The sequence below is a fragment of the Chaetura pelagica genome, unplaced genomic scaffold, assembly GCF_000747805.2.
Source record: "Chaetura pelagica isolate M959 unplaced genomic scaffold, ChaPel_1.0 scaffold37, whole genome shotgun sequence".
Taxonomy (NCBI): Eukaryota; Metazoa; Chordata; class Aves; order Apodiformes; family Apodidae; genus Chaetura; species Chaetura pelagica.
Genome location: NW_009954567.1, coordinates 1,208,500 through 1,221,078, shown reverse-complemented (window position 1 = coordinate 1,221,078; position 12,579 = coordinate 1,208,500). Strand labels below are relative to the sequence as shown.

General features: G+C 41.2%; 1 protein-coding gene across 1 annotated transcript in view; it reads left to right on the top strand.

Moving 5' to 3' along the window:
• The first annotated feature begins 299 nt into the window (after window positions 1–299).
• ANKRD55 (ankyrin repeat domain 55) overlaps window positions 300–12,579 on the top strand; it is a 51,323-nt gene continuing 39,043 nt past the window's right edge. The window contains exons 1-4 of the mRNA XM_010005402.1: window positions 300–339; window positions 5,885–6,007; window positions 7,911–8,041; window positions 10,115–10,224. Of these exons, the coding sequence (XP_010003704.1) occupies window positions 300–339; window positions 5,885–6,007; window positions 7,911–8,041; window positions 10,115–10,224 (404 nt within the window). The remainder of the gene's footprint in view (window positions 340–5,884; window positions 6,008–7,910; window positions 8,042–10,114; window positions 10,225–12,579) is intronic.

The following is a 12,579-nucleotide window of genomic DNA, read 5'->3' as shown; positions in this document are numbered from 1 at the left end:
GGCTGCTCGGGGGCGGCCCCGCTCGGGGCAGCTCCGGGGCTTTCGGCAGCGCCGTGGGGAGGCAGAGGTGTCGTTTCTAAAGGATCCCCAACAACCAGGCTGTGCCGTTCCCCGCGGGCTGGGGGTAATGCTCTTGTCTTGAGAACAACCTGCAGCCGTAAAGCGAGTTTAATTCCCTGACAAGGTTGGCGACGGCTGTCATTGCATTTTTTTTTTTACCATGGTATATGGGATTCTTCCCTAAAAACTCTGGAGATGGCACTTCTCTCGTCTGGTTGTAAATTATGAGATAGACCACAATGGATTTCAGTTCCTCATCAGTGTTTGATCAGCACAAAGGTAAGTCGGTCACCTGCTACTAATTTCAAAATCCTCTGGTCCTCCCATGCAGATGTGCTAAGATTACTTGACAGAACGAAGAACAAGAAATTTTTTTAAAAGATCAGGCCTCATGGATGCCTCATGGAGATTTTGGTTATGTATGAAGGAATTTCTTCCATCAGTTTTAGACACGGATATTTCATGCTACAGTTGTTTTTAAACATCAAATTTTTCAGCAGAACAGCAACAGCATCTGATTGCTTATGGTTAGCATGGAGAGATGTATTCATATATTTATTATTTATATTATCTATTGGTCCTCTTATGGACATTAATATATATAACACAACTGCAGTATTAGCAAACAGGGCAGTTTAAAATGGGGTAAAAACCTAAGGTAAGCTGATTTTTGTAAGTCCACTAGTTTGTATACACTAAAAGGACAAGATGCTGACAAGTGATTCGTTTTGTTTCCGCAAATGTTAGCCATATGGGTAAGTATTGCCATAACTGTGAATATCAGATATCTTTAAAAAAAGCCCCAACATGAAGATTTTCTACCTGGTAGAAAATCGAATACAAATTTCTCTTGTCTGTTTTAAAGTAAAGTGGTTGAATTTAGTGTTTTTATTTGTGAACACAAGCTTGTATGCCTTATGATTTAATCTACTATAAGGAATGTGGTGGCATTTCTTTTATGTTCCCAAAGCAGGAAGCTGTAATTGGTTGTCAGTGTTGCAACAAATTTCTCTTTAAACGAACTTGCCAGGTAATTTGTGAACAGGGGCCACTGTTTCCAGTGCACACCTGCAGAATGTCCAAGCTGACGGGGCTGTGCTGGCCCCACAATGAGGATGCTGACTGCAGAAAACTAGATGGAAGGGCAGGAAAAAAACAGACGCTGCAGTGCCTTTTGGGCAGGCAGGTCCCACAGGTTGTACTTTTGTATTTGCCTACACTTCGGTGCATGCAAGGTAAATAAATGCACCCCATGTAAAGCAGTGTACTTCTGGCTGCCTTTCAGCTGCTGTGGCACTCAAAGCCTGACACAAGCTTTGAGAGTACGGGTCTACAGCAGCCCAGCAAGGACCCTGGCCTGAGTAGATGGGGATTAGAGGGAAGCTATGAAGCAAAACCGAGTGACAAGAGACAAGAAATGCTACCAGCAAGGATAAGAGAGGAAGGGAAGTGCAACAGGAGAAGAACAATCTGTGCGGCAAGAGACAGGTGCTCCTGGGTCATGTGCAAATGGAGTAAGGAGTGTTTTCCCCAGCAGGGCAGATGTGGGGCTGACTGAGCTTCTGCAGCTCCAAGCAGCTGTTCTCAAGCTCTCCTTCTGCAGGCACTACGGGTATGCTCTGTGCCACACATCCACCCAGCAGTGCTTAAACTGGGGAGGAAATCCTCCACACTCAGTGCTCTGGGGATGGCTGTCAGGGAGCTGATGGAAGTGGTGCCAGGAATGAGGCTAGAGTATGACTAGGTCTGGGGAAGGCAAAATCAAGTCTCCAGATGGATAAGGGGGTAGACAGCAATGCTGGAGACCCCTAGCCCTAAACACCTTACCTGGACAGAGAAAGTTGGGAGGCAACATCTGCCTGTATGTCCCCTTGCTAGTAATCTGCAGCCTCTCCTCTTGCCAGGCCACTTTCCACACTGACCCATTCATACTCCTGTCCAGCATCATCTCCCCACCCATGTCACACTCCACTCACAGCATCTCCTGAGCAAGAGGATCTGCTCCAGATAAATTCATCATCTCCCCTCCATCACCACTGCAAGGATGCTGGTTTATTAGATTATTTGAGATTTACTGTTTACCTTCCCTGCCAGCTGCGTGGGAGAGAGATGGGAGGCAGGAGCAGGCAACACACAGTAGTGATACACTGAATCCATTGGTATCAGGAAAAGAAAGCTCTATTGAAAATTTACAGTGTATGGTGGATTTTATCAAAAAAGCATGTTAATGTCTTGGCACATTACTAATTTAAGCAGGCTTAATTTTTTTAGCATTCCAGGATTGAAAATCATACTGTCTCTTTGAAACACTTCCTAGTACCTCACAGCACTAATCAATAGTAACAGCAGTAGCAGTGTGGGACTTACAGAAGCCAAGTGACGTCAGAAACCTCTCCTCTGCTAGTATTGCTTGGTGCCATTGAAATGTGCACCTATGTCCCCCAATTTCTTGACCAAGTAAGCTGGAAGAAGATTAAGTGGGAGATGTTGTGTCACCTAGAGCCAAGTACATCCAGAATAAGCAACATCCAAGCCTTCTTGGCATTTCCTGATCCCTGTCATATGAAGCATAAAAACATGCATCTGTCTTCCTCCTCAACCCCTACCCAAAGCCACAGAGGTCTTGCTAAAGACACCCTGCTTGAAATCGTGTCACCCTACAGAGATGGAATTAGCATCAGTCTGCTTTATGTGAGATGCACAGTATGAGCGCTCATCAGTTCCTCCTGGCCCACTCTCCTTTGCCAGCAGGATAATAGCCTGGTCCACCTGCCTCTCCTTGCTCTGACATCTAGGACTTATTGGTGGGGAAGTGTGAGGAGAGGAGCCAGCATTCTGCAAGAGCAGGCATGAGGAAAACTTCATCCATCCATCCATCCATCCATCCATCCATCCATCCATCCATCCATCCATCCATCCATCCATCCATCCATCCATCCATCCATCCATCCATCCATCCATCCATCCATCCATCCATCCATCCATCCATCCATCCATCCATCCATCCATCCATCCATCCATCCATCCATCCATCCATCCATCCATCCATCCATCCATCCATCCATCCATCCATCCATCCATCCATCCATCCATCCATCCATCCATCCATCCATCCATCCATCCATCCATCCATCCATCCATCCATCCATCCATCCATCCATCCATCCATCCATCCATCCATCCATCCATCCATCCATCCATCCATCCATCCATCCATCCATCCATCCATCCATCCATCCATCCATCCATCCATCCATCCATCCATCCATCCATCCATCCATCCATCCATCCATCCATCCATCCATCCATCCATCCATCCATCCATCCATCCATCCATCCATCCATCCATCCATCCATCCATCCATCCATCCATCCATCCATCCGTCCATCCCTGCAGAGTTTTGCTTCCTCTTCTCATACAGGACATTAATTGCTCTGGGAAAAGCAGATTCAGTCCAGCACAAGCAAAGACACAGGGGAGAAGGTGTTTTGGTTTTAGACGAAACAGGGCAGAGGGACTCACACATCTATGTCGTCATCTTCCTGCCATACTGCCCTTTGGATAAGCAACTGCTCTGCTCAGGAAATTGAGGTGTTCTTTTTTGACTGTTCTGCTACTGACTCACAGCAAGATAATTTAACAGTACTTAAAAGGCTGAAGAGCAGAAAGTACAAAATTTGCATTTGAGTGCATAAATGGAGGTGAGGGCCCCTTCGATCCACTGTCTCTCTCAGCACATCTAACAGTTTCTTTCCCAATGCCAGCAGCATCTTCTGTGTACCACTCCCATATAATAACCACCACATGTAGATGTGAGAGGAGTTGTGTCACTGCATGTGGCTGGCACCTCCTGTGTCCCTTCAGAGGAGCAACACAAACAATGAACATCTCTGCCTTGTCTCCCTGCCTTCTGCCCAGCCCATGCTATATCCCTCTTAGAATAAGGGTCTGGCTCAGGCTGTGTTACTATTCACTGCATTTACTGATTGTGTGAGCACTCTGCAGATCTTGCATGATACAAAAGTCTGATTAATGGGCTCTGCGGTAAAGTCACTTTGTTTTGCATACACTAGTCACTGATGATGACTCTCCAGAGGCAATGACTCTCAGTCTCTCCTGATCTCTCAAGCACACAGGTCACAGTTTCTGAGCAAAATGAACAGTTTCCTCAGCAATAGGCTCCCCAGAAGAACAAAAATCAAGTTAACATTTTTAATTTACAGATTTTATCAAATGGGTAATTTAAAAGAACAACTAGAAGAAAGTATATTAAATTCTATTCAGTTGAATAGTGATGAAGAGGGAATCTCTGCACTGGTGAAGACAAATGTAACATCAGCTTTCTGGATTTTCCAAGTGCACAACCAGAGCAAACAAACACGTCCCAGGATAAGAGTTGCATTTCCATGGCAGCCAAGTTTTGAAGTTGAGAGTGATTATAACATCCCAAGGAGAGGTCACATATGGGGAATTATGCTGGGCTATAAACCCCAGCATGGAGCTCATACAGGTTCATCTGTGACAACATCTAATCACAGTAGTGTGGCTAATCATTCAAAATAAAGATCTGTTAACACTCAAAAATATATATGACAATGTTTAAAATATCATTTATAACCATGTATTAATAATAATGTGGTTTATTATGAAAAAGACTTTTACTACCTTTGAAATTCTCTTTAAACTATCTCCCTTTTTCCTGCACAGCTTACATAGTTATGCTGTCTCCAGAAGACATAACAGTATGGATAAATCACCAGTTACTTAATCTGTCTTTCCTTTGATCAACTCTCTAGTGTGATTTAGGCATCAGTTTTACTTTCTCCTGCTCATAAGGTAGTGCACTGGCTGGACAAATGTTATGCTCTGTAGTTCTGACCCTCAGCCACAGTAAACAGCAGAGCTCACTGCAGGTGTACTTCTTTTTGAATTAATAGATACCGAGAACTCTTTTCAAAATTAAACATAAGACTGTTGCTGACCAACAACACATATCTAGGAGATACCACTACATCAGATTTGATCTTTCACCAAAACATCAACTCTTTTGACTCCAGTTGCTAACAGGTTAGTTAAAGTTCACCTGAAGCCAAAGGAAGTGCAGGCATGTTGAGCACAGGATGACCAGTCTGGATGGAAGTTACAAGCAAAGAAGCAAAGACAGAATCATCCAATTAATTTCTCTAGAAACAAAAACCTGAGGAGTGTTCTGGAACACATCCTGCAAAACATCTGCTTTAAATAAAACCTCATACTGTAATTTCCAAACAAACTAAACCTCTCCTGAGTCCCAAGCAATAGCCTACCTTTCATTTTTGCAGGAATTATTAATACAAACCATTACTGCTGGAAGTTCACCTTCCTCAGAAGAGAATGACACTCAACACTGCAGGGAAAATAAGTGATAAGATTCAGTCTTCAGACTGGTGCAAGGATAACACTGTAACTGAAAATGCCTGTGTCCTGATTTCATCCTATTTCGTACAAGTGTAGCCAGCAGTATTATGAGCTAATTCAGCTATTTTCTCATTGTATCTCAAGTCACGTTACATTTATGTTAGAATGATTTCTTGTAAGCAGTGGACACTTTCAAGAAGTTTTCTTATGTCTTCTCAGTGCCTATGTCTGACAGTTTTTGGAAGAAGTTATGATGAAAACCAAGTTGTAGATGATTAACAAAAACCACAGTGCTGTTTAGATAATATTTTGTTCCATCTCAGGTTATATAGGCAAAAAAACTCAGTGAAGTAAGTGTCATTGTTTTAACTGTAAATAACTTTTACTTACCTTCTGCTTACTCATGGACATATTCCTCCTCTGCAGGTGATGCAGCAGAAGAGGTTGACCTGACTGTGGTTTACCAAGCAGCAGCTAATGGTGATGTGAACACACTAACTGCAGTGATTCGAGAAGATCCTTCCATCCTGGAGTGCTGTGACAGTGAGGGTAAATGAAGGCTGAACTTGTTCTCAGGGGATAAATTGCTTCAGCTTGCAATAAATTTTCCTTTTTTTTGTAATCCTAATTTTTGTGTTCAGCAAATGATATTTAGTGGCAGAATATCAGAAATTTGAGTTATTCTTTGGAACATCCACTGGAACTGCTCAGTTTGGATACTTCTTTCCCCCTGTAATTGTAAGATTTTGATATGGATACAAATAAGTTGTTTAGCTATGATTGGACAGTTCTTCAGCACTAATCAATTTTATCTTCCTTAGGAAGATGGTGAGAAACTGTTGTAATTTTAGGCAAGGTAAAAGAGTATTTTTTTATTAAAGCTAATCTTGTACACTCTGCACATCTCTAGAGCAGAGGGTTCCACTGAAAAACTTATCTATGTACAGGCACAATTTGAATGATTTTGTCACGTAAGTATTTGCCGAAGGGTTGGTTGTACAATTCACAGTGTTCTAAGTAACCTGTTTTATCTGCGAGGCTGGGCTTCAGTTCATTTTGTGTTCAAGTTACTATTTAATGTTATTACAAAGTGCTGTTCTTTGGCTGGGTTTTATATAGATCTGTTTTCCAAGTGAATTAGAGCCACAGATGTCTGGAAGCTTGTCTCAAGGAGATTTAGTTTATTAAAAAAAATAAAATTAATTGCAGTTTCTTTGAAAGCATCTATATGAACACTGTCTATTCCAGTCTTTACCAGCTTTTACCAAGTTACCAGTTTTTCCTATCCTTTAAACCAGACAGCCTAATTGTTTAGTCTTTAAAACACTATTGATCAGTAGGGAAAATGCTTAACGAAGCTAAAATGCTCTGAGTCCAGATCTTTAATGAAAGATGAGCTAAGTATGAAGGGCAGTGGGTGGAGATAAACTGATCAGCAAACAGGCATATTTCAGCTCCAGAATAGCCCTGTTTACTTGTTGTACATCCAAATGTAACTAAAGAGCAGTCTTGCAAGACAGAACATGTGGCTCATAACCTCTACATATGGCAGAGCCTGCATAACCTCAGGTTGAGTAGCACACATTTGCTCAGCAGTCTCATTGAATCCAGTAAGAATAATTATTTTTCAATTGTCTGAAGTTTCTAGTAGTCTTACAGTTTCTAATATTCATGTTTAGTTCAGCTTAGTAATTTTAAGTTGCTTTGTCAGATCCTGCAGGAAAATCTTTTGCTGCAGGAAAAAATAACAAAAATCTTTTGTTATTCAGCATTTAACAGAATGGATGGAAGAGCAATTAAAATACATCATAATATTTCGTAATGAAATTTGAGTATTAGGTTGGAATGCAGATTTCAGGGCTTTTTCCAGCACAAATATTCCACCACAAATATTTCCACCACATATTCTTTACAGAGTATAAAATAAGTTCTTGTGACAACACAAAAGAAAATACTCTACAACAAATCCAGTCTTTACACTCAGTTTTTATCCATATAAAGCATCAACTCACACACATACACCTTTGCATGGGACAGGGCTTGGCATCATCAGTCTTTCATAGTGACAGAATTAATCTGGAGTCTGAGAAAATTAGCCAAGTACCATATGGCTACGAGTCACTCTGAAGAGTATCAGCTTCCAATATGGTGTACAAAGCAAGCAGTTCATACTGGGAGCTTGTCAACAGAAAAACACTTATCCCTCCAGAAAGAGAGTTAATTATGCAAGGCTTATGAGGCTAATGAAGTCATGCTTTTTTAAAATCAGTGGTCAGTAACTGGCCTAGCAGTTACTTCCTGCCTGCAAAACGCTGAGTACAACTGTTGGACAGTTGTCAGGGAAAGGATTTGTTAATTTGCCAGTGCTAACATTAGAAAATAAGAAAATATCTCTATCTTGTGGCTTTGACAAAATAAAAATTTTAAAAGAACATTTGACTTTCCTCCCCAGGTTGCACACCTTTGATGCATGCTGTGTCAGGACGCCAGGTTGATACAGTGAAGCTTCTGTTGAAGATGGGAGCCAATATTAATACTCAAGACGCTTATGGACGTACCAGTTTATCTCTGGCAACTTATCTGGTACCAAGACTTGGGGGAGAAATATGGGAAGATAGATGGAGTGAAGGGAGTAAATGTTCAGACTAAATAAGATTTCTTTTTATACTGCAAAAAGGAAAAAAGTGCAAACATTTGGATCTAGACAAGGGTGCAATTGTGAACTTTACTATAATGCAAAGCTGAAAGAAATGATTATTAGAAAAGGATCAGGCCTCCTGTCAGTGTCTTTTCTTTCAGGTTGTAAAATCAGTGCTTGGTATGGGGATCTCAGTAGATCTAGGGTTCTCCGTGTGGTTTCAAGAAAGCCACTTCTTCCTGTGTACTGGAAAGTCCCCTCTTGTCTTAATATGCAGATTAACCTCTCCCCTCCTGCTATCAGCATGGGATTTTTATGCTCCAGAGAGGGCATTCCTATCTCCGCCTATGCTGGAGCCAGGACATTGCTTATTTTCACTATAGTGATGAACCTTGATGGCCAGGTTAAGAACTTAAGTTCAATGTGCTTCAGATGGCAGTGCAGATATTCAGATCATAAGAAATCAAATCCCCCAATTAACCCACATGCAAGTGATAGAAGGAGCAGACATTTCATTGAGAGGTTTGGGAATGGAGATGTGAGGCTCTCTGTCTGAAGAACACAAGGATGGTCCTCTTCTCCTTAGTCTTCTGCTTTTGGCTGGGGGGAGTTGAGGATTCAGAGTGAGGATGGGGACTAAATTATTTGGGCAGAGGAGCTGACCATAAGCTTCCATTATAAGCTGGACAGAAAGGACAAAAGAATATTCACCCATGCTGCACAGTATGAGATATGGCTGGATGACACATGGCCAGTTCATTTGAACAGATACTGTGGCAGCCTAATTAAATGACATGCCTTGCATGTAGTTTCTTCCTGCAAATTCAGGACAAAAGCAATGATTCTGCTCAGCTATGTGATGTATTCAGACAGATAATAAATGTAGAAAATGGCAAAACAGGCAGTCTTTTTTAATGCAAGGAGCATGCTTCACTCACTTGAGAGTAAACATTTCCTCTGCCAGAAATTTAAAAAAAAAAAAAAAAATCCCATAATTGATGTCATGCTCCTTTTTTGCTTTCTCTTTTCCCAGAGGGGAAGAAATATTCTTTGGAAAAAAATAAATTACTGGAAAAGATTTAAACCACCCAGGCTTCTAAGTTTCCATTTCTGTTTCTGTGATAGATGTAACTGGAATTATAGAGAGCATTTGGCTGTGATGTCTGTCCAGAAAACTGAATTCAGCAGACCTCCACAGTCACAATAGCATGCAGAATTGAATGGTCTTGTGTTTCCACCAACAGCTGCAACAGGGGTGTTCTGTTTCAATCTTTCCACACTGTTTCCCCATAAATGCTGGTAATGCTGATCTGACATAGCTCATACAGGAGGGAACAGTCTTTATCGATTGCCTGCGAAGGTTTGAACAAAACACTTAAACATATGCTTGATTTCCCTGGGGTTTTAGATGCTAAAAGATTTATGAGGTCACAGCCAGATTGTTTACTTGCTTTTTTGCTGAGGTGATCAATGGAAGGTTTTAGTTCAAGGAATGATTCATCTCATCTGTTTTGGTGCTGTTTTCAGTCTTACATTGTCCCTAATTCAGACTTTTCAACAAGGTCTGTAAGACCATACTCTAAGGCTTTTCACTACTGATTTGCCAACCCTGCTAAAATATCATAAAGGAAATGAGATGAAGTGCTTGTGCTCTTGGTTTAACCTAGCATAATCAAATCCATATGCAGGAATATGTGCAGCATTTGTTAGTGATACAGGAATTAGGAGGTTTTTAATCACTGTTTACTTGGTCAGTGCTTGCTACAGCTCCAGAAAAAACAAAATGCAGTGTAAAGAAAATACCTGATCACAAAAATGAATGACCAAGCTAGTCTGAGCGTCCAACTCCAAATGGAAACCGCTCTGAGTGATGAGAGACCTATACTGGGGAAACAAAAGACCAGTTCCTCTGCTGGCAGAAGCAGCTATAGTCACACATGGATGTCAGAACCACCAAGCAAAGATCTGACCTGAAGCATTTCACTCTATTTGTTGACACGCTCTGATTTCTTTTCTAGGGTTGGCTGGAAGGCTGTGTCAGCCTGCTCAGAAATGGTGCTAAGCAGAATATACCTGACAAAAACGGGAGGTTGCCACTACACGCTGCTACTGCAGAGCCTGATGTGAGGTATGTCCCAGGCTCCAACAGCATTTGCTAGTTGAATCTGAACAGGTAGTCACAAGCACAACTACCTAGCCTGGAAGAAAGTCAGGAAGGTTAGCTGTGACAGTTAAACTTGTGACTTGCTCCTTTGTTTAGTTATCATAAAGGATGTAAAGAGGAGGAAGAGCATTTTACAATACTTGTGTAACAGAGATGCATGGCTAGGTAAGGTGAGGAGGCTGGTTTAAGATCACAGCTGCAGAAGGGGTAAAACACTCTAATAGAGGTTGAAACCCTACGTTTCCCCTGACCTTTCTGCCACCTGCCCACAATAAATATTACAAGAAGTTCCTTCTCTGGACTTCTCCTCCAAGTAGCATGGCAAATGTGAGAAGATTTTTCCACAAGACAACCTTCCTGAGAGCCCCTTTTGTAAAGCGGAAGCTGAGGTTTGGTGGATTTTAAGTACTTTTACTGAAAATGGAGTAACAACTACAGACTGTCTTCACAAGAAGGCTTAAGAAAGAGCCTCCTTGACTTAATCCAGCCTGTGATAAAGGAAGACTATACATTTTTTATTCCTATAACCAAATACATTAATTTTTAAAACTCTTCTAAGGAAATAATGTCAGGAGGGATAGAAAGAAACTAGAGAGGGGTAAAACATTCAGTACATGCAAAATGTTGATGTCTGAGTCCACAGTTTTGCTGCTCTCGCCATATCAGACCAGCCCAGATCTCTGTATTTCTGCTGATCTTGCTCTCCAGCCTTTTTTTACAGCTTTACTCATTTTCCATGTTATCATTGTTTTTCATGCACCACTTGGAGAGAATAATTTGAGGTTTCTGCAAAAGTACGGGTCACTTTCATTAAACAAAGCCTCTACAGAAAGAAGACAGTGTTTGTACAACACTGCACATGTTGCTACTTGAAAGGGAATAATAATCTACTTTACCAGCAGCACACAGGGTTCCCTGAATGTTTTTCACATTCTCCATGGATACAGGCAGACCTTTGCTCTGTGCAGGCATTTACCAGTTGCTCAATTCCTTTTCCTCAGACTTCTTTCTGGGTTTGCCCCATGCCCAGAAGACATGCCTGGAGCACTGAGGGGGAAGCTTTTCCATCATGGTCATTGTCACTCATGTAAACCCCATGTTGTTGCCAGAAGGGCACATGCAGTGTCCAGCTATGAAATGGTTTTTTCACCCAAGTTTGAAAGCTGGCAGCACCTTGTGCTGGAGGCAACACATGGACCACATGGAAAGACAGACACAGTGATTAGACAATTTAAGTATGGATTTGCTAACTGATTATGTGCTTCAGTGCGTTCCACAGAGCCTAAGAGGAAAGATGGAAAGAGAATCTGTGGACCTCCCAATCCATGGCTTTCAGAGTAGATATCAGAGAAGTCTCAGCTGCATGGCTGAATACCTACATATTGGTGTGGTAGCGCTTACATTGACATAATAGTCTAACAGTATAAAGTGAGTCAAAGTGCGCTGTTAATAGAAGTTTTACACTCAAAAGAATGAGATTTCCTTCACATACACCAGTTTCATTTATTATGTCTGGAGTTAAATGACAGAATCATGTATTGGATGATAAAACTATACTGTGATAAACAGGTTTTAACAGCGTACTATGATTCTTTCTCTTTCTGCTCACTAGTTTTCAGATACTGAAGTTGAGATTCTGAGTCATTGTGCCAAATGACCACAAAATATTTCTTTCCTTTTAAAAATTTTTACCAGACTAATCAGAGCAATCCTAAAATGTAATCTTTTTCAGAGTTCCTGTAGTATGACTCCATTAAGCTGTTGGTTGTGTGATTCAGAAAAGGAGGTGTAACACCCCCTTTTCTACAAGTGTTTGTATCCAGTGGATTTGAAGTCCTAGTAAAGCATTGGGATCTGCCCAGTCTTCACTCTGTAGGGATATTCTAGTTAGAAAAAATAAATTTGGACTTCTGGGGCCGGAAGATGCTATTACCACCAAATAAGCTTTTCACCTGCAGAATTGCCCAAATCATCCCTAAGCAACTGTAAATGTCTTTCTTTTTAATAGCTACATTATTTACTTATTTATTACTGGGTGAGAAGAACAAAAAAGCAGCAAAAGATCTTCATTTGATCTCCAATGCTTTTGAATAAATGCATAGTTGCATACATTTATCTGTACATTATCTGTACGTTTATCACAGTTCCCTCCTTGAGACTTCATCTTTACATTTCCTTGCAAAACAGCATGTCTTTACATGTTCCTGCTTTGAAGGTTTCTAGCAAATTCACACCACTGCATGAGCCAGAGATTTGCATTATAATCTTTTCTAGGGATCCACTATGTATCTTGTCTTTTGCTAGAATCCTGTAAGCTGT